At 39.6% G+C, this 18,974-nt stretch overlaps 2 protein-coding genes across 15 annotated transcripts in view; one reads left to right on the top strand and one right to left on the bottom strand.

The window, feature by feature from the left end:
* The first annotated feature begins 28 nt into the window (after nucleotides 1–28).
* Nucleotides 29–18,633, top strand: PRPF38A (pre-mRNA processing factor 38A). Of its 2 annotated transcripts, none has more exons than XM_015084869.3 (10): nucleotides 29–305; nucleotides 2,606–2,765; nucleotides 4,466–4,587; nucleotides 6,089–6,174; nucleotides 9,048–9,158; nucleotides 11,955–12,067; nucleotides 12,674–12,700; nucleotides 12,797–12,906; nucleotides 13,387–13,435; nucleotides 14,250–18,633. In XM_015084869.3, the coding sequence occupies exons 1-10, from the start codon at nucleotides 176–178 to the stop codon at nucleotides 14,290–14,292; spliced, it is 951 nt and encodes a 316-aa protein (XP_014940355.1). In that variant the 5' UTR covers nucleotides 29–175; the 3' UTR covers nucleotides 14,293–18,633. The 2 variants fall into 2 exon arrangements, with proteins under 2 accessions (XP_014940355.1, XP_014940356.1); XM_015084870.3 differs by having other exon boundaries at nucleotides 12,809–12,906; nucleotides 14,250–18,116.
* The window catches only part of TUT4 (terminal uridylyl transferase 4), a 149,778-nt gene continuing 137,694 nt past the window's right edge, over nucleotides 6,891–18,974 (bottom strand). For 12 of the 13 annotated variants that reach the window (XR_008294875.1, XR_008294870.1, XR_008294874.1 and 9 more), the window contains one exon: nucleotides 14,403–16,066. The gene's annotated coding sequence lies outside the window, so the exon portion shown is untranslated. Of the gene's footprint in view, nucleotides 7,374–14,402; nucleotides 16,067–18,974 lie in introns of those variants that run through there. The other variant, XR_008294865.1, reaches the window with a different exon arrangement.

Below are 18,974 nucleotides of genomic sequence, written 5' to 3' on the forward strand. Positions count from 1 at the left end.
ACGCTGTTAAGCGGAGAGAAGTTCCTTTTCTTGCAGCATTTCCGGTATCAAGATGGTGGCTTCAGCTATTTAAAGACTTTCTGAACCCTTCTCCGTCCCTTTGTGGATTTTTTTTTTTAAACTGGATGTGACGCATTAAAGGAACCGACGGAAGTAGAACCGAAGCAGTTCGAAAATGGCGAACCGTACGGTGAAGGATGCGCATAGCATCCACGGCACCAATCCTCAGTATTTGGTGGAGAAGATCATTCGGACGCGAATCTACGAGTCTAAGTACTGGAAAGAGGAGTGCTTTGGACTGACGGGTGAGCGGGAGCGCGCGGACTCTTTTCCGCCGCCGTGTGGCCCAGTTCTGACTGGGCGCCTCCAAGACTGGCCCAAGGGGGTGAAACAGAGGGGAATCTGTCAGTCGTTCAGAAAAATCTGAGCGCCTACTATGTATCCAGTTTTGTGTTGATCTCTGGGGATACTTGTGAATATGCTAGCGCCTTAGTCGGAGGCATGTCTGAGTTGGGTTCTGTGGGTCTTTCCATATTTCATAATTATCTGCTGAGTTCCCAAATATTGTTAAGCTCGGGGATCCTAAAGTTCTTAAAGGAACGTTAACATACCTGATACCCAACTCATGGTCTTACTGTACCTAAATCTGGACCATTTGCAGTATTCCCACGTTCGGATCCTAATATAAATATCAGTTCTTCAGAGAAGAACTGGTAGTCTTTCAGTCTTTGAATTTTGGCTCCTCATTTTAGTAGCTCTGTTACCCAGTGAACCATGGCTGCTTCTTACTGTAAAATGAGTTTAATGCCCACCTCAAAGGTTTGTTCTAAGGGCGAAATACAATAATGTACAAAAAGTATGGGGCTCTCTGGGTGGCTCAGTCGGTTCAGCCTTCCACTTGGCTCAGGTCATGATCTCATGGTTCCTGGGTTCGAGCCCCCACATCGGGCTCTGCGCTGACAGTACAGAGCCTGCTTGGGATTCTCTCTCTGCCCCTCTGTCTATGCCCCTCCTCCACTCGCACTTTCTCTCTCAAAATAAATAAACTTTAAAAAAAAGTACAAGAAGTATTTGGTATAGGGGCGCCTGGGTGGCTTAGTGGTTAAGCTTCCCACCCTTGGTTTCCGCTCAGTCATGATCCCAGGGTTGGTGGGATGGATCCCCTGCCTTGGGTTCTTCCTCTGTCAGCAGGGAGCCTGCTTGGGATTTTCTCTCCCAATCAATCTGTTCCTCCCTCACCTACTGCTGCCGCCGCACCTGTGCTTTCTCTCTCTCGAAATAAGTAAACTTAAAAAAAAAAAACCAAAAAACAAAGTTACAGGTAAATATTTTAAGAAGTATTCAGCAGTGTGCTAGTTGTTACCTATGCCATTACTGTTAACTCCACCTATGCCATTACTGTTGTTGCCACCACTGCTAACTGTGTGTCCATGGACAAGTCATATTGTTTCTCTCAGTCGCCATTAAATTTTGGAGTCATGTCAATTTTGGGGCCTTTTCTCATTACGTAATTCTCTCCTTGGATGATTTCCACACTGTAGTTACATGTTATATGTAGATGCCTTCAAATTTATCTCTCCCTCTGAGATCTAAATCTCTTGATTCCAAAACATGCCAACTCGGTATATCCAAAAGTGAACTCATGATCTTTTCTCCCCCAACACTAAGATTATGTTCCCGTCATATAATTTTATGCATCCTGCATCTTCTTTCAACTGTTCATCACAATTTCAATTATTTTTTCAATGCTTTCTGCCTTGCCAGACTGTAAGCTCTGTAAGAGTAGTAATTTTGTCCTTCTTTATCCCTTTACCTGTTTCTCTAGTATTTAGCACCTGGCTATAAGTTGTCAACTGTAATGTTGAATGAATTAATACAGAATTTATCGTAAAGGAACTTGAAATCTGATTTATAAGACACTAATGGTGTCTCTCATACATTATTTGCTGTGTGTCAGGTGTTAACATTTGTTTTGTCTCACTTGATTGTCACTATAGCCCTTAAACTTTGTACCTTTATTATTCAGATTTGAACTGACAGGTTAAAAAGTAAAATGACTTGTCCTAGTTCACACAGCTTGTGTTTGCTTTTGAAAACACTTGTGAAAGATTATTATCCCCATTCTGTAGAGGACAATTACTCAGGGTTATGTAGTTGTAGAGTGGTTTGTTGTTGTTATTTAACTCTTGATCTGGCAGTTTTTTGGCAAACAATGGTGACAAGCATGGACTCTGAAATTAGACTGCTTGCATGTAAATCCAGGCCCTGCTACTCTCTGGCTGTGCACCTTGAGCAAGTCACTTAACCTTTCTTAGCCCTCATTTTTCTTAGCTGAAAACAGCCTCAGTGCAGGAACTTCAGAGCTTGTGAAGATTGAGATTATATGAAATGCTTAGCAGAGTATCTCGCATATAGTGACACTTCAGTGTATATTGGCTGCTGCTATTATTCCTACTCAGACATGCTTATTCTCCTAATACGAAATTATTGATTAGTATGCAGGAGTACCAAAGCTTGAACTAACTTCTCTCCACTTCACACTGGGAAAAGCTGGGCCTAATGTGTCTGAGATGCCACTTTATTTTGTTTTTGTTTTTGTTTTTAGCTGAACTTGTAGTCGATAAAGCCATGGAGTTGAGGTTTGTGGGTGGTGTCTATGGTGGCAACATAAAGCCAACTCCCTTTCTGTGTTTGACCTTGAAGATGCTTCAAATTCAACCCGAGAAGGATATCATTGTAGAGTTTATCAAAAATGAAGATTTCAAGTGAGTGAAATGTTGATTAGCTAATATAAAAGCTTCAATTTCAGTGATCCAGAATTTGGCTTTGGTTAAGAAGAGTGAAAGCAATGTATCTTATTTCTACAGAGTTCCACCCTACAGACTTTGCTCCTGAGTTCTTGAGTTTGTATTTTGTTTGTTCTGATGGTTTTGATCTTCTTTACATTCTTAGTCCTGGTAACTCCCCCCACCCCCTTGCCTCTGCCACCCAAAAAGCATTTCACAAATTCACTGAACATAGATTAAGCAGAAGTGAGTGCCTAATATACACTGGATGCTCAAAGATGAAGAAAACTACATTGTGTGGTAGACAAATAGGAAAACTTTCATGTAGATATAGGTTCGTGTCCAGACTCTGTTACTTATTGTGACCTTGGAGAAGTTACTACATTTTCTGAGCTTTATTTATCTGTAAAATGGAGATGAGGATACCAATTCAGGATTGATATGAGAGTTAAAAAAGATAGTGCTGGGGGGCCTAGGTGGTGCCTGAGCCCTGACTCATGGTTATGGCATCGAGCCCTGTGTCAGGGTCTGTGCTAAGTGTGGAGCCTGCTTAAGATTCTCTCCCTCCCTCTGCCCTTCTCCCCACTTGTGCATTCTCTCTCTGAAATAAAATTTAAAATTTTATTTAAAAAAGATAGTGCAGTGCCTGGTGCATGGTAAACACCCCCAAAATGTAAGCTGCTCATACTATTTTATTATTCATTCTCAAGGAGCTCACAGACAAGTATAGGAGACAGACATGATAGCTTATTAGGTGCCACCCTCTATTCTAAGGGAGTTACATATAGGTATTTAACCTTCACAACAACCCTATAAAGTTATTACCCCTGTCATACAGGGGAGGAAACCTAGCACAGAGAAATTAAGTAATTTCCTCAAGGTCAAACAGCTAGTAAGTGGCAAAGCTGGCTTCAGTGTACACATTCTTTTGTACTTTATTCTGTTTGTCATATAAAGAAACTGCTGAGTTTGAAATGCCTACTAGTTACTCCAAGTGGAGATTTGAGTGGGTAGTTGGATACAGGAGAAAAGAAAAAGGATTTTTAACAAAACATTAACAGCTAGAAAATAGCTAACTTTTATTAGGCATTATATGCTATGCTTAGCACTGCATGCACATTTCTCACTAAATACACCAAGCCATTAAATTAGGCATTATCATCTCCATTTTACAAGGATTGAGAAAGGAAGTAACTTGCTTAATATAACAAAATCAGTAAGTTATGGACTCAGAATGGTAACCTAGATGACTTTGACTTTTTTCCAGAACCAGCCTTCTGTGCTGCCTAGCAACAATTTATATATTCACATCTATGTATATTATTTCTTGTATTGTTAGTAAATATATATGTCCTGTTGTTAAATTCAGTATCTGATTTGATTCTTACAGCAATCCTGTGAGGTAAATAAGTTCTATCTTCATGTTACATAGACTCTGAAAGTTGATCAACATGTCCCAAGTTCCCACAGCAAGTAAATGGTAGAATGGGAACTTGACGCCAGGTCTCCATATTTTAACTATCTTTCTGCTGCCCTATGTTGCCTCTAAAATTGCAGTTTTCTCATATGCCAAAGAAGAGAAAGAACTTGTTCATCCACTACTGATATGAAAAAAGGCAGGTGTGAAACTCAAGAATTTTTTTGAATGGCCTGTAGCTTCACTGTCCTCTCTCTGTCAGGTATGTCCGCATGTTGGGAGCACTTTACATGAGGCTGACAGGCACTGCAATTGATTGCTACAAGTACTTAGAGCCTCTGTACAACGACTATCGAAAAATCAAGAGCCAGAACCGAAATGGGGGTGAGTATGTTGCCAAATGTCTGGACCTTCCTCCCTGAACCAGTTTTTATTTCACCAGTATCTCTCCCTTCACATTGTAACATACATTGTGAATGTTCCTCTTCATCCGTTACATTACCATCTTCATTCAGCTTCTCCACCACCTGCACGGAGCACTCCATCAGACTTCCTGTTAGCCTTACCCAGTCTGTCCCTGGTTGCCTACCTTTTCAATTGCATCTTGTGTCAATCTCAGCCTTCCATCCTGTGTTCCCTCCACATGTGCTCCATCCCATAAGATCTACCTTTAGAATGACCTCTGTAAAAGCCTTCCCCAAACCTCCCAAAGTTAGTTTTCCCTATGTTATATATCATTACAGTTATTTTTAGTGGTGTCTCTTCTAGCACTTTATTTCACACTGCAGTATAGATTAAGTATACTTATACTTCTGTAGGAATCCCCTGAAAAATAGTGTGTCCAATGGGGGCAGCTCCATACATTTTACAAAAAGGTATTTTTTGTGGTAGAGTGGGATTCAGGGTAATACAGTCAAAATATTTTTCTTCTCACTTAGTGTCATAACCAAAGATTAGGAACATTTGCCTTTCCCTTCTAGATGTAACATTAAGCAGTAGAAAGTTAAGATTTTGGTGTTTTACTTTAAATTTTATTAACTTGTTAATTTGTTTATTGAATAAATACATAGTAACTACCAATATCATGCCACATTCTGTGCTAATACTGGAAATAACATGGTGAACAAGTGGACAGGGTCATGGCCATCATGGAATTACTTATTTATGATTATACTATGTTAAACTAAAATGGGGTTTCTCAACCTGTCAATGACAGTTTGATCCAGATGATTCTTTGTTGTGGGGAGCTGTCCAGCCCATTGTAGGATGTTTAGCCATTATCCTTGGACTCTACCCACTAAGATGCCAGTAGCATCCCCATTAGTTGTGGGTAGCAAAGTGACCCCTGGTTGAGAACCACTGAACTAAGGTAATGTTTACGATAAGAATCCTGAAAAAGCTATTGTTTACCATATAAGATACATGTTCTATATTTAAAAACATAGTGCGTTCACATAAGAATTTGTACTTGAGTTATATGATCTGTTCAAGAACATCACCCCTATACAATTCAGGACTGTTTGCACTTGCTTTTGTGTTGGGTCTCCTGCTAATTCGGACAGCTTTATTCATCCCTTTATCGCCAGCTCTAAGAAGAGGCCTGTTTCATAGATGGCCTCAGTAAAGGTGAACTGAATGAATGAAGATAAGTAATGACAAGGCTGTGAATGGCTATAGTTTGAGCCAGGTTTGTCAGTAATCCCTTCTCTGTAACTGCCACACTGAATAGCTTTACTAATGAATATGCAGGAAGGGGAGGCTGCAGAGGGTTTACACTTTCTATAGCAAGTACTCTATATTTTACATATAGAGTCTTAAACTTCTTTTACTTGTTGGCTGTATAAATTTATTTCCAAGTTGCTTAAGCTTATGACTTTTCTTTCAGAGTTTGAACTGATGCATGTGGATGAGTTTATTGATGAACTGCTGCACAGTGAGAGAGTCTGTGATATCATTCTACCCCGGCTACAGGTAAAAGATAAAGGTCTCTTATCAGAGTCGCCCTTCTCTCCCCAAGACAGGCAGACAGACAAGTACACATACATAATAAAACACCGGAGCTCTAGGATCCTAGGGGCCCTCTTATTAAGCAGTCTTACTACTATGAAAAAGGGGATTGGGAGTGAAAGGAAAACAGATAAAGTATTTGAAGAGTAGGGCTTTAAAAGTGAGTTAACACAGCAAGACTTTCTTCTTTAAAATATTATAAGGAAATTGCAGGATATAAAACAGGAGAGTCAGGAGTGGTAGACTGAGATCTGAACCCCTTAAATATCTTTATAACCCTGCTCCCTTCCCTAATGATTATCCATGTAGCACCTTTCAGGAATGGGTTTTGCAGACTATGATTTTAAACCTACTGTCATAAAGTACATAGGGAAAACAGATAAAGTAGGTTGCCTAAAGAGAAAGGGAATGGTCTGTAATGGAGAAATGAGCAGGGAATTAGGAGATTAAATTTCTGGGTTGTTGTCATAGCTGACTAGCTGTGGGACCTGGTTTTATTTCCCCATCTATAAAATAGGGAAATTAGACTACTTCAGTGGTCTTTAAAATGCTCTGTGGAAATGTTTTAAGGCTACTGAGAGCAATAAGAGGAAAAAGCCCCACATATTCAATCACAGGAACTCCTTTTTTCTCCAAGTTACATATTGGGCTTGAGAGTGAGATTTCATTTGAACAAAGACTTTTGCTCTTTTAAATGGCTTTATTATTAAAGTGTAACTGACATACATTAAACTATATACAATTTGATAAGTGTACAATTTGGTAAGTTTTGCCATATGTATACACCCTTGAAACTGTCCTCACAATCAAAAATAGTGAACATATCCATTATCCCAAAAGTTTCCTTTTTGTCCTTTTGGGTAATCCCTTCCTTCCCTCCTCCCTCACCCTTAAGCAACCATTGATATGCTGTCACAATAAGATTAGTTTGTGTTTTGGAATTGATACAGTATATACTCTTCTTTTTTTGTCTTCTTTCACTCAGCAAAGTAATATTTATTTCATAATAATTAATTCAAAGGGAATAGAGTGAAATGCAGGTATCTGATAAACGGGTCAGATGAGGCAGCAAATCAGCTGGATAAAAAGCAGTTGGTAGGTAAGTGCTCACATTTAAATGCAGTGAACCAATTCTTCCTCCATAGTGACCCAGTTAAAGGAACCTATAAAATAAAAATCCTGAAAATGAATGTGATATATATTTCCTGTTATGTATTGGCTACTGTAGACTGTAGTAAAGAGAGTAAGATTTCGGGGTGCCTGGGTGGCTCAGTAGTTGGTTAAGCACCTGACTCTTGATTTCAGCTCAGGTTATAATCTCACCATTCATGAGACTGAGCCCTGTGTCGGGCTCTGCACTGACAGCACAGAGCCTGCTTAGGGTTCTCTCTCTCCCTCTCCCTCTCTCTCAAAATAAACAAACTCTAAAAAAAGAGTAAGATTTCAAAACTGAAAGCATGCTTTCAGGGCCCAGTTCTCACACTTCATTATGGTTATGTTAGCAATCGTTATTAGCTGCTATCATTTTTAAAAATACTACAAGAAATGGATTACTTTCAAGTGCAATCAGTTTGTAGCCAAAGGATTGAAAGCCCATTCAGCTTTAAGCAAGACTATTGATGTAAAGAAGATGGTCTGCATAGAGTCTAGAAGACCACAAAACATGCACCGAGAGAGAAAATTGAAATCTGACTGATGTATATCACCAAGAAGTGTGGTCTGGTGTGGGCCTCTATCTGTTCTGGATGAAGTGATCCTTAACACTTTCTTTTGTTCTGATTCTGTCCTTGCTAAGTACCTCATTAATTTAGCTTCTGATGTGCCTGGACATTGGTAACAGGCTGCTCTGGGATGAATTCAAATTTCATCAAACACAAATACAATGAATTAATATAGTGATTTTAGTAGCTTCTGAGTCTTGTGAGCATTAGGGATTTGGGATGCCCTGTCTGATGCAGTCTTAGATCACAAACTGGTAATCCTGTGGCTGGAGGGCCTTCTTCCAAGGAGCTCTTTAATGAGGTATTGACTTCACTGAGTGGCATCTTTGTCTCATTTCTCCCAAACTTCATAGAATTTTGTTAGGGATGAGTGAGATGTAAGCTAAATATTACTGTTTATTCTAGGGCTGTCCAACATTCTTTATGTCCTAGACAGGAGAAAATGGTAAAGGGATCTTATGACCCAGCAAGTCCATTTGGCATTTTTTAACTCATCTTTGTCTTTCAGTTCCTTAATCATAGATAAGCCTGCTAAGTCACATCTCAGAAGACAATGGAATCAGGAGTCCCAGTGTTCACACTGAATGACTCACACTGAACTGTATAGACAGTTCTCTAAATCCTGAGTCAAGTAGAGAGTTGGTGGTATTCCAGAGCAGGACCCAAGGCACTCTTTAGTCGCCAAACTGGGCTGAGCCTCAGTGGGTCTCTTAGGGGAGATTCTGCTCTGAGCCCGTTGCAACTACCAGCCACCAGAGTCACAGCTGTGAACATACTGGTCCTTGTATATGAGGCTCCATTTTTTATTCAAGGCTATACCTATACGGCTTGATATTTCAGTGACTGGAAGAATAAAAGACCACAGAGAATAAGCCAACAGAAAATGAAGTTGTTACCTTCAACTTTGTATTTATGTGTTTCCAGGGGGATATGTGAGTATTGGTTCCAAGTATGTTAGATTCCTTAGGAAAATCTTGAACTGTCTAGGATGTCTTTGAAATGAAATTGCCTCAGCTGTTGCTCCCTAGTCTTCCTGTCAATCCCAGAAGCCCAGTGTTGGGGCTTCAAGACATAGATGAGAGAACAAGTAATCCCTTCTCATTATGCTTTCCATAGAAACGCTATGTGCTAGAGGAAGCTGAGCAACTGGAGCCTCGGGTTAGCGCTCTAGAAGAGGACATGGATGATGTGGAGTCCAGTGAAGAGGAAGAAGAGGAAGATGAGAAGGTCAGGCTCTCTGGGAGCTTAACAGTTGAAGGAGGGATAATTATGGGGAAGGGATGGGGGAATGGTCCTTTCTTGTTTTGTTTTCAGACTTTACTTTTTAACTTTCTTTAACCAAAAAATACGATATTTAAGAGTATGAGCATTGAATTAAATAGACGTTGATTCGTATCTCAGCTCTCCATAATCTTGTGCAAGTTAATTTCAGTCTTTTCTTTTGTAAAGCAAGGCTAATGATACCTTTCTCTTAGGATTGTTAATGGATATTAATAAAAGGATATATACAACGCCCTTAGCACAGTACTGGGACATTATAATTGCCTCATAGTTGGCAGCTATTTAAATAAATACTTAGGACAAGAATAATAATACTGTTCATAGTTGAACCTATCCTAAGGAGTAAGCCTAGTTTAGAAAAAGAAAATACCTGAGGTGCCTGGGTGGCTCTGTCAGTTAAATGTCCAACTTTGGCTCAGGTCATGATCTCACGGTCAGTGAGTTCAAGTCCCACGTTGGGCTCTGTGCTAACAGCTTAGAGCCTAGAGCCTGCTTTGGATTCTGTGTCTCCCTCTCTCTCTGCCCCTCCCCACCTTGCGCACATGCTCTCTCTTGCTCTCTCTAATAAACATTAAAAAAATTTTTTTAAAGAAAAATACCTACTGCATGATCATGTTCTTTACTAGTTATAATGCTGAAAAATTGAAAGGAACCCAGCTGTCAGGGAGCACTCAGGTAAACTATTACAACTATTAGCCATTAAAACTGTTATGAAAAGTACTGTATATGACAATGTAGAAGTATTTATGGTTGAATTAGAAAAGAAGGATCTGAAACATTTGTGATTAAAATATGTATAAAAAAAGGCTGGGGGGGGGGGAAACAAGAAATGCTGGATTATGGATTCTGACTGCAAATGGAAGTGTAGTTCTGAGCCAGTAGGCTCCCTTTAAGGTGAGTGCCAACGGAAACATTCATGAATTGAAAGCCATGCAAGGCTGAGGTGCTCTTATGTGGTGAGTAAACCAAAAGTAGGCATTGTTTTTCTTTTCTTTTTCTTTTAAAGTTTATTTATTTTGAGTGAGAGAAAGCACAAGCAGGGTAGAAGCAGAGAGAGGGAGAGAGAAAATCCCAAGCAAGCTCTGCATTTAATGCAGTGCCCAGTGCAGAGCTCGATCTCCTGAATGCTGAGATAATGACTTGAGCCAAAATCAAGAGCCAGACACTTAACCAAAAGAGCCACCCAGGCACTCCTGTTTCTCCACTTTTTTGATGGAAAATTTCAATCATGTGCTAAAGTGGAGAATGTGCCTCCATTTATCCATTACCTAGCCTCCATAATATCAACTCAGCCATTTTATTTCTTCTGTATATCTATACCAAATTGCCCCCACACCAATTTTCTTGACCTATATCACAGCTATCCTGTATTTCATCCGTATTTCAGACAAGGCCTAACTGTGATACCATTAGCACCTCCAAATTAACAGTAATTCTTTAATATCAGATATTCAGTGTTGAAATTAAAACTATATGTTAACTAGAATTTCAATTAACCTTGAAACAAGGAAAAAGACAAATATTCAGGATTCACATATCCCCAATTGCCCTATATTTTTTAAGTTTGAATTAGTATTCAAAAAAGAGCCATAAAACAGGTCATGTTATTCTATACAGATTTTACAATCTGTGTTTTTCTGATTGTGTCCCTGTGGGGTCACTTAAATTTGTCCCTTATATTTCCTATAAACAAATTCTTAGATCTGAAGGTTCAGTTGGATTTGAGGTAGAGTAGAGCAACACTCCTTTATAGGTACTGGTGTGTACTTCCCAAGGGTGAGCAAAGTCTGGCTGTCTTTTTTTTGTCAAATTAGGAGCTATGGTGCCTAGATGATCTCTGCCTAGACCCATTAGCAGTTGTAAGATGGTGATATTCTAATTTGTCTTTTCATCATTTGTTACCTGAAACATTGCTGTAAAGAGAAATCTCCCACATCAACACTTAATTTTTCCTAGGTACAGTTGATATAGAAAAAAAGATCAATACTTGATTATTTCTCTTTATCAGTTTCTAAAATAATTAGTTGACTCCATAGTATCTTCCCAATGTGATCAATGTGCTTTTGTGCCCGGTAACATTGTGAACTCATGGATTTAAGCAAATTGGATGTTTGGAACCATCATGGTCCTTGCTGATGCTGAAATTGTCCCCTCTTTGGCCAGTGGGGGACCCCCAACTTGACTCAAGAGACTGATATAATCATGGTAGTCTCAGCCTCCTTGCTTCTGATACATTCTAGTCATGTCTTCAAAGCTTCTGCCCCAAACCTGAAATTAGCCATTTTTCCAGGGAGCCCTTGGTTTCATTTAAAGGGATAATGGTATTTAGATACCACAGTCTGGGCACTATAAATGCTCATTGCTATGGGTTTGGTCAATATTTCTAGGTCTTTACAGTTGGCAGACCTGGAGGAAATTTTTAAGATTAAAGTACAGCATGAGTTTATACTTTAATCTTCTTGATCTTACATCTGTATCTCTTCTTTCTCATTGGAAATCCAGCTTCTTAAGGAGATAAACAGAATTACTTCTCACTAGTCTCACATTGTCCCAGAATAAAGGTACCAACACTAGAATAATAGTGGGATTATTGGAAACCATTCAGTTTATTTGGTAGTTCTTTTTGTCCTTAGGGTTCTCTTTGTTATTTTAAAGTCACTTGGAGGTGGAATTTGGGCCAGGATGAGGAAGGGGTGTATATATTGTTCCTAAATGGTTCTGTGTAAGTTATCTCTTTTCCAGTTGGAGAGAGTGCCATCACCTGATCATCGCCGGAGAAGCTACCGAGACTTGGACAAGCCCCGTCGTTCTCCCACACTGCGCTACAGGAGGAGTAGGAGCCGGTCTCCCAGAAGGTAAGGCCCTAGTCACTGGCCTCTTCCAGAGAGACTTTTAGCACGGTAGCAAAGAAGATTGGACTTCAAAGAAGGAAAGAATTCAGCTTGTGAAGAATGTTTGCCTAGTGTATTAATTGCTATAGAACAACCACCTGCAAAACCTCTGTGGCAGACAGTAACCATTTATGTAGTTCACAAGGCTATAGTCAGTGATTTGAAGCTGGGCTAGAATAGAATAGGCAGTTTAAGTTCACTCACCCATTTTGTGGTCAGCTGTCTGTTGGCTAGTAGAAGATGGCTTTTAACTAAGATGACTGAGGCAACTCATCTCTTCTCCATGTGTCTCATTCTAGGCTAAGTTAGGCATGTTCTCATGGCAGTGGTAGAATTCAAGAGCAGACAGCCTCAGTCACACAAGTTTCCTTCCAGTATCTGTTAGTATCCCATCTGCGAATACCCCATTGGCAAAGCAGATGACATGGCCAATCCCAGACTTAGAGTGGGAGGGTGTTAATAAAAAGTTACGGAACAAAGGGCATGGATACGAGTGAAGAATTTGGACAGTTTTTGGAATCTACAACTGCGGTGCACCTACTGAGGTTTTCCTCTTTTCTCTCTGTATAGGCGGAGTAGGTCTCCTAAAAGGAGGAGGTAAGCCTTCAGTTGATTTGTAATGAAAGATAGGGTTTTGGGGAAGGGGGGGTGCTGTTGTGGTGAATATATTGTCAGATAAAGGAATCTGACCAGTCATCTCCACAGCCCCTCCCCTCGCCGAGAAAGGCATCGGAGCAAAAGTCCAAGACGTCACCGCAGCAGGTCTCGAGATAGAAGGCACAGATCCCGCTCCAAGTCTCCAGGTATAGCCTTTGGGCCTTTTGCTATTGGTTGTCTTAAAGAACTGTAATTAGCCTAGTCAGCCTCCTGCAGTACAGAAGTGCCTGACTGTATTATTGCTTGAAAAGAAAAGGAAATGAACTTAGAATATGAAAGTTAAGAGTTCACATCTTGACTCTCCTTTATAAGATTTGCTAAAAAGATGATGAGCTTCAGTTTTTTCATCTGAAATTATAGGAACACCACCCAACAGAGTAGTGGTAAATAAATGTGATTTTTGTGCAATCAGCCATAAAGCCTTGAATGTATATAAAGTGGGTTCAGTTCTTCTGACCACCGCCCCCACAACACACACATTTCAGAGAAGTGCTACCAACAAGAGCTGTCTCTAGCATAAGCCAAAAAAAATATTAAGCCAATTAAAGGGATTGGGGGAAGTGAAAATGACAGTGAAGGAGTAGGTAAGTAGAATACCACTCATCCAGTGGCCCTTTCTTCCCTAGGTCATCACCGTAGTCACAGACATAGGAGCCACTCAAAGTCTCCTGAAAGGTATGGACTGATCTCTATTTTGACTTAAGAATTTTTTCTTTATTCAGAAATTAAAGCCCCAACCATAACTAAGTTAGACCTGAAATTTTGTTTTGATGGGAATATTTAGGAATTTTCCTTTATTACAGGACAAAATTGGCCTTTTGCCCTGAGAATTTTTAGAACTATATATGTTTCGTGTTCGTTTGTTTTTTCCTCATAGGATTACAGCTTTGGATAGTGGTAAGGGCATGAGCTTTGATCTCAGGAGACCTGTGATTAAATCCCAACTTTTAACACTTAACAGTTGAGTGACATTGGACAAAGTCACTTTCATTTGATAAATTTTCATTAGAAACCTCTATATGCTATTACACACTGTCAGGTGCACTCTTAACCTCTCAGAGCCCATTTTCTCAATGGCAAATTTTGGATAGTAATGCGTCACTCAGTGTTGCTCTGAGACAGTACACCAAGCACATTTAATAAATATTAGGTATTGGGGTGCCTGGGTGGCTCAGTCAGTTGAGCATCTGACTTTGGCTCAGGTCATGATCTCACAGCTCATTTGAGCCCCGCATCGGACTCTGTGCTAACAGCTCGGAGCCTGGAGACTGCTTCTGATTCTGTGCCTCCCTCTCTCTCTACCCCTAATCTACTCCCATTCTTTCTCTGTCTCTCTCAAAAATAAATAAACATTAAAAAAATAATAATAAATAAATATTAGGTATCTCCATCCCCATCAGTATCTGCATGCCCCTGTCTTCCTCAGAAGTTCTTGCCTAGCTCCTTTAACACCTGTATTACGATTTGTATGTGTTACTTACCATTTCAGATCTAAGAAAAGCCACAAGAAGAGCCGGAGAGGGAATGAGTAATGGACTCAGTTTGGTTTTAGTCCAAATGGCCTCATGTGGATCTGAAGTCACCTGTCTATGTGGAAGTATCAAGACCTACACCTTAGGCAGCTATGAGAATATTTTAGCTCTTTTTAACCAAGTTTCTCCACTTTTTTTTTTTTTTTTTAATGAAAGAGGTGCTGAGTTTTGTATCGCTCTTTGAATCATAATCCACATTTGAGGGATAGCACTTCCCAAGGGCTGCTTTCGACCCCTCTGTACAACCAACCTTGACTGTACTCAACTTTGTAAGGGATTTGAGGGGTGGAGAGGATGAATGACAAGGAGAGGATGTGGCTGCATGGTGACCCTTTTATTATTAAATTTTACACATCCACTTTCTGTATTTCTGTAGTTTAGTTTTGGTTTGCTCCGTGATTAGAACTGTTCTGAGAATCCTGAGATTTGTGCTGCTGCTGTTACACTCAAAACTCAAGTCAGTAAAACCTATTCTCTCCCAGACTTTTTTTCAGCAGCACTACATAATAAACATGAAAACTGATGAGTTAGCAGCAGCTTTGTAAGAACAGAATGTATTCAAATGTTAAGACTTCTTCTGGATCATTTAATCCAGTTGCATTGAACAGTTCAACAATGGAACTTGACACCTTTTACACAACATTCTTATATAATGTTTTTTCTTCCCCATAAGCCTTGAATTCTAGGTTATGGTGCTCAGCCTTTACCTTGAAAAGACTGTCATTATTTTCCAAGTTTAGTCGGTAGCAGTGGGCCTATAAGATTGAAAAGGAGAGTTAAGTATCTAATACCATTCACGGTTTTGACTTCATTTGCTGGCAAATAGTGCCATTTATTCACAAAGCTAGAAAGTACAGCAGGAAGAGGCCAAGCTTTAGAGGGGGCAGGTGGTGAAAGTTGTTTTGGTAGTAAAAATGATGCATTCAATTTTACTTAAAGTATAGAGACTGCTACGGTATATCTAGATAAAGCCCAGGTTGTTAGAAGTAGGAATTGGAGTTGAGCATAGTGATCTAACCCTGAATTGACAACATTTAGGTAATTGTGGAAGATGTAGAATTAAATGGGGGCTGCCCAGGAAGTGTGTTTATGTAAGAAAAGCCAACAACAGAAGCGTAGGCAACACTCAACACTGGTGAGAGAAAGCAATGCAGTCAACCACCTGAAAATGGAAATGAACTTTCAGAAAGGTAGAAGAATTAGGAGACAGTATATCAAAGAAGCTAAGGGTTTGAGGACTTAGAAGCAAAATAAGAACTGCAAAGTGTCCGTGGGCATTGATAATCAAGAAGGTGTTGAAATCTTTGCTAGAAGAGTTCATTCTACTAGTACTTAACTTTTTTCCTTTAAAAAGGAAACAGTGGAAAAAAAGAGGGGTGGGGGGAAGTGATTGGAATTCCCACAGCTCTGGACCTACCAAGAATTCTGAAGACCAATTGCCTCATACGATCTAGTTTCTTGGGAAGCCAGATCTGGTCACAGGATTAACATTCTTTTGCTTGCTGTTGAACTGAAGGACTTTTGCAGCAATGTTAAAGCATTTTGGGAGATTTGAGATTTTACATTCTTCAACGATTCCTCACCTGGTAATACTTGAGCTGATAAAAGTCATCCATAAGAGCTAATGTTAATGTTATTCATCATACAACTATATATAAGACTGCCTTTAAGAATTAAATATAAGCACCTCTATTGATATCTGTTACAGAGTCCTAGAAGTTAGTTCTTTACCAAAGTGATCCGGATGGAAAGAAATGTCTTCTGGCTTAATGACCTATGGACCAACCAAGTATATTGTTAAAATATTCATTTTAAAGTATAAGATTAAGAAATTGAAAAACCTGCAGAAAAAACCCACAAAAACTCGACAATCTTAAATAACAGAAATAAGCCTCGCTTCCTCAAACAAACTATAAACTTAAAGCATACTTATTTAGGTGTATGGAGAGATCTGAACCAAATTGTAGTACAGCCAGCCTAAAACAGGAAGCAGATTGTTCCTATTCTTTTATTAGTGACAAAGAATTGCAGACGAGATGAAGTCTAAGGACAAACTTTGCTGAAGGGCCATTTCTGTCATCTGTGTGCTAGCCTACTGGATGAGGCCTTGGAACTGTAGCTTTGTAAACCTTTTTTGACTGTAGCCTATATTAAAAATTTTACATTTTACCCCTTTACACATGTATTCTATACTGAAACATTTCAGGAAAAAAACATGCAAAATGTATTCTGATATTTCCTATACAGTATTTTGTGGGTTTTTAAAAATTTTTTTAATGTTGAGAGAGAGAGAGACAGAGCAGGAGCGGAGAAGGGGCAGAGCAAGAGAGGGACACAGAACCCAAAGCAGCTCCAGGCTCCGAGCTGTCAGCACAGAGCCCAAAACGGGGCTCGAACTCACAAGCCATGAAATCATGACCTGAGCCGAAGTTGGATGCTCAACTGACTGAGCCACCTAGGCACCCCTTAATACATTTTTAACACTGGGTGCAAACTACTAAATTGATTTCACTTCCCACAATTAATTTGGTTAAATATTCCAATATAAGAACTCAACTGAAAGCCTCATTCCCTGAGCCCCTTTCTGTTATTTCCCGCATATAGACTGATCTGAGGTTAAATAAGCATTACTCAGAAAAGACAGACCACAGATGCTGGTCACTCCCTGCAGAAAGTTAAAGTAACAAGTTCTCCAGACTCAAAAAAAGACCATTAACAGGATGCATGGGTGGCTCAGTCAAGCATCTGACATGATCTCACAGTCTGAGTTTGAGCCCTGCATCAGGCTCTGTGCTGACAGCTCCGAGCCTGGAGCCTGCTTCTAAATCTGTGTCTCCCTCTCTGCCCCTCCCCCACTCATGCTCATTAGCTCACTCTCAAAAATAAATAAACATTTAAAAAAAAGACCATTAACAAAGTGATGTTTTAAAAAAATGCGAAGTATACATGTTCAAAGATGAGACTAAATAAGCTTAGTAGAGCTTAAATGATTTAAAAAACTGGACAAATAAAAGCCTTATTATAAAGCAATATAAAATAAATATAAGGCATACAAAAAATAGGCTGGAGAAAATAAAAATGGGAAATAATTTTTAAAAGACATATAAAGGTAGTAAAACACTTGAAATCCTACATATGCATAATTCACATTCCTGATGAAGAAAATTGAGCAAATTTAAATATCCAGATACAAGAAAACTTTCTTGACATAATGAACAATCTATTAAGAAATAGCCTAATGAAGGTAAGACACAAAGAATTTCAAGGACATCTAAGCAGAGAAATCAAGTCCTGTATAATGAGGGGGAAAAAATCAAGCTGGTCTCAGATCTTAGAACAAACTTCACAAGGCAGTGAAGCAAAAGGCTCTAGGGGTAAAGTTGTGAAAGGAATTTTATACCCACCCAAAGTTGTCTTTAAAATGTAAAAAGAGGGTGGAGCGCCTGGATGGCTCAATCAGTTGAGCAATGGACTTGCTAGGGTCATGATCTCACAGTTCCAGTTTGTGGGGTTGACCCTGTGTCTGGCTCTGTGATGGCAGCTCGGAGCCTGGAGCCTGCTTTGGACCTCTCTCTCTGCCCCTCCCCCATGTGCTAGCTCTCAAAATAAAACATAAAAAAAATTTTTTTTTTTTTAACACAAAGGGAAAGGACGCCTGGGTGGCTCAGTTGGTTAAGCGTCTGACTTCAGCTCAGGTCATGATCTCATGTTTTTGAGTTCAAGTCCTGCTCTGTGCTGTCAGCACAGAGCCTGGAGCCTACTTTGGATTCTGTGTCTCCCTCTCTCTCTGCCCCTTCCGGACTCCTGCTCTGCCTCTCTCTCTCTCTCAAAAATAAACAGTAAAAAAAATTAAGAACAAAATGTAAAGGGAATATGCATTCTAATCACTTAGGAGAAAAATGCCTGACAATAAAACACCCAACAAGAAATTAATCAAATTCAGGATTTAGGAATAAAAAGCAGCAGTGAAAGGAATGGTAGTAAACATTTTAAAAACTAAATAAAAATGGGAAATAGTTTTAGGACTTGATGTGAACAAAATGTGTGGATTTTGTTTTTCATAATAGGAGTCCTACACTTCATTAAAACATACATGAAAACCAGGAAAAAGTAACTCCAGCCTCTTTAATGTTTTCTATAATTGCCCTTAATTTTAAGAGGAGTCTTTTAGTGGGGCGCCTGCGTGGCTCAGTGGGTTGAACATCTAACTTTTGATTTTAGCTCAGGTCATGATCCCAGTGTTTGTGAGATCAAGCCCCGTGTCGGGCTCCACACTGAGCATGGAGCCTGCTTAATTAAGATTCTCTCTCTCCCTCTGCCCCTCTCCCCTGCTCATTCTCTGTCTAAAATTAAAAAAAATTTTAAGGAAATCTTTTAGAACTACCATAGAAAAAAAGTTTTAAGTTGAGCAGTTCATTTCACTTTTTGTTAAATCCAAGTAAAATTAATTTGCTAGATTTACTGAACATAGCACATGAGCCCACTTTCTAAAAACTCTTTGTATGTATGTTTGTCTATGTTTAAGAGAGATAGTTGGGGGTTGCCTGGCTGGTTCAGACAGAAGAGCATATAGCTCTTGACTGGGGATATGAGTTTAAGCCCTACATTGAGTATAAAGATTACTTAAATAACTCTGCTTTGGGTCCTCTGTCCCCCCCCCCCCCCCGCCCTCCCCTGCTTTT

The sequence above is a fragment of the Acinonyx jubatus genome, chromosome C1 (assembly GCF_027475565.1).
Source record: "Acinonyx jubatus isolate Ajub_Pintada_27869175 chromosome C1, VMU_Ajub_asm_v1.0, whole genome shotgun sequence".
Classification (NCBI taxonomy): Eukaryota; Metazoa; Chordata; class Mammalia; order Carnivora; family Felidae; genus Acinonyx; species Acinonyx jubatus.

Bases quoted from the DNA above. Each gene is read 5' to 3' on its own strand.
- PRPF38A (XM_015084869.3), top strand. From the start codon at position 176: ATGGCGAACCGTACGGTGAAGGATGCGCATAGCATCCACGGCACCAAT. The intron at 306-2,605 runs GTGAGCGGGAGC...TTTTGTTTTTAG, and splicing joins GGAGTGCTTTGGACTGACGG to CTGAACTTGTAGTCGATAAA. The intron at 12,907-13,386 runs GTATAGCCTTTG...TTTCTTCCCTAG, and splicing joins ATCCCGCTCCAAGTCTCCAG to GTCATCACCGTAGTCACAGA.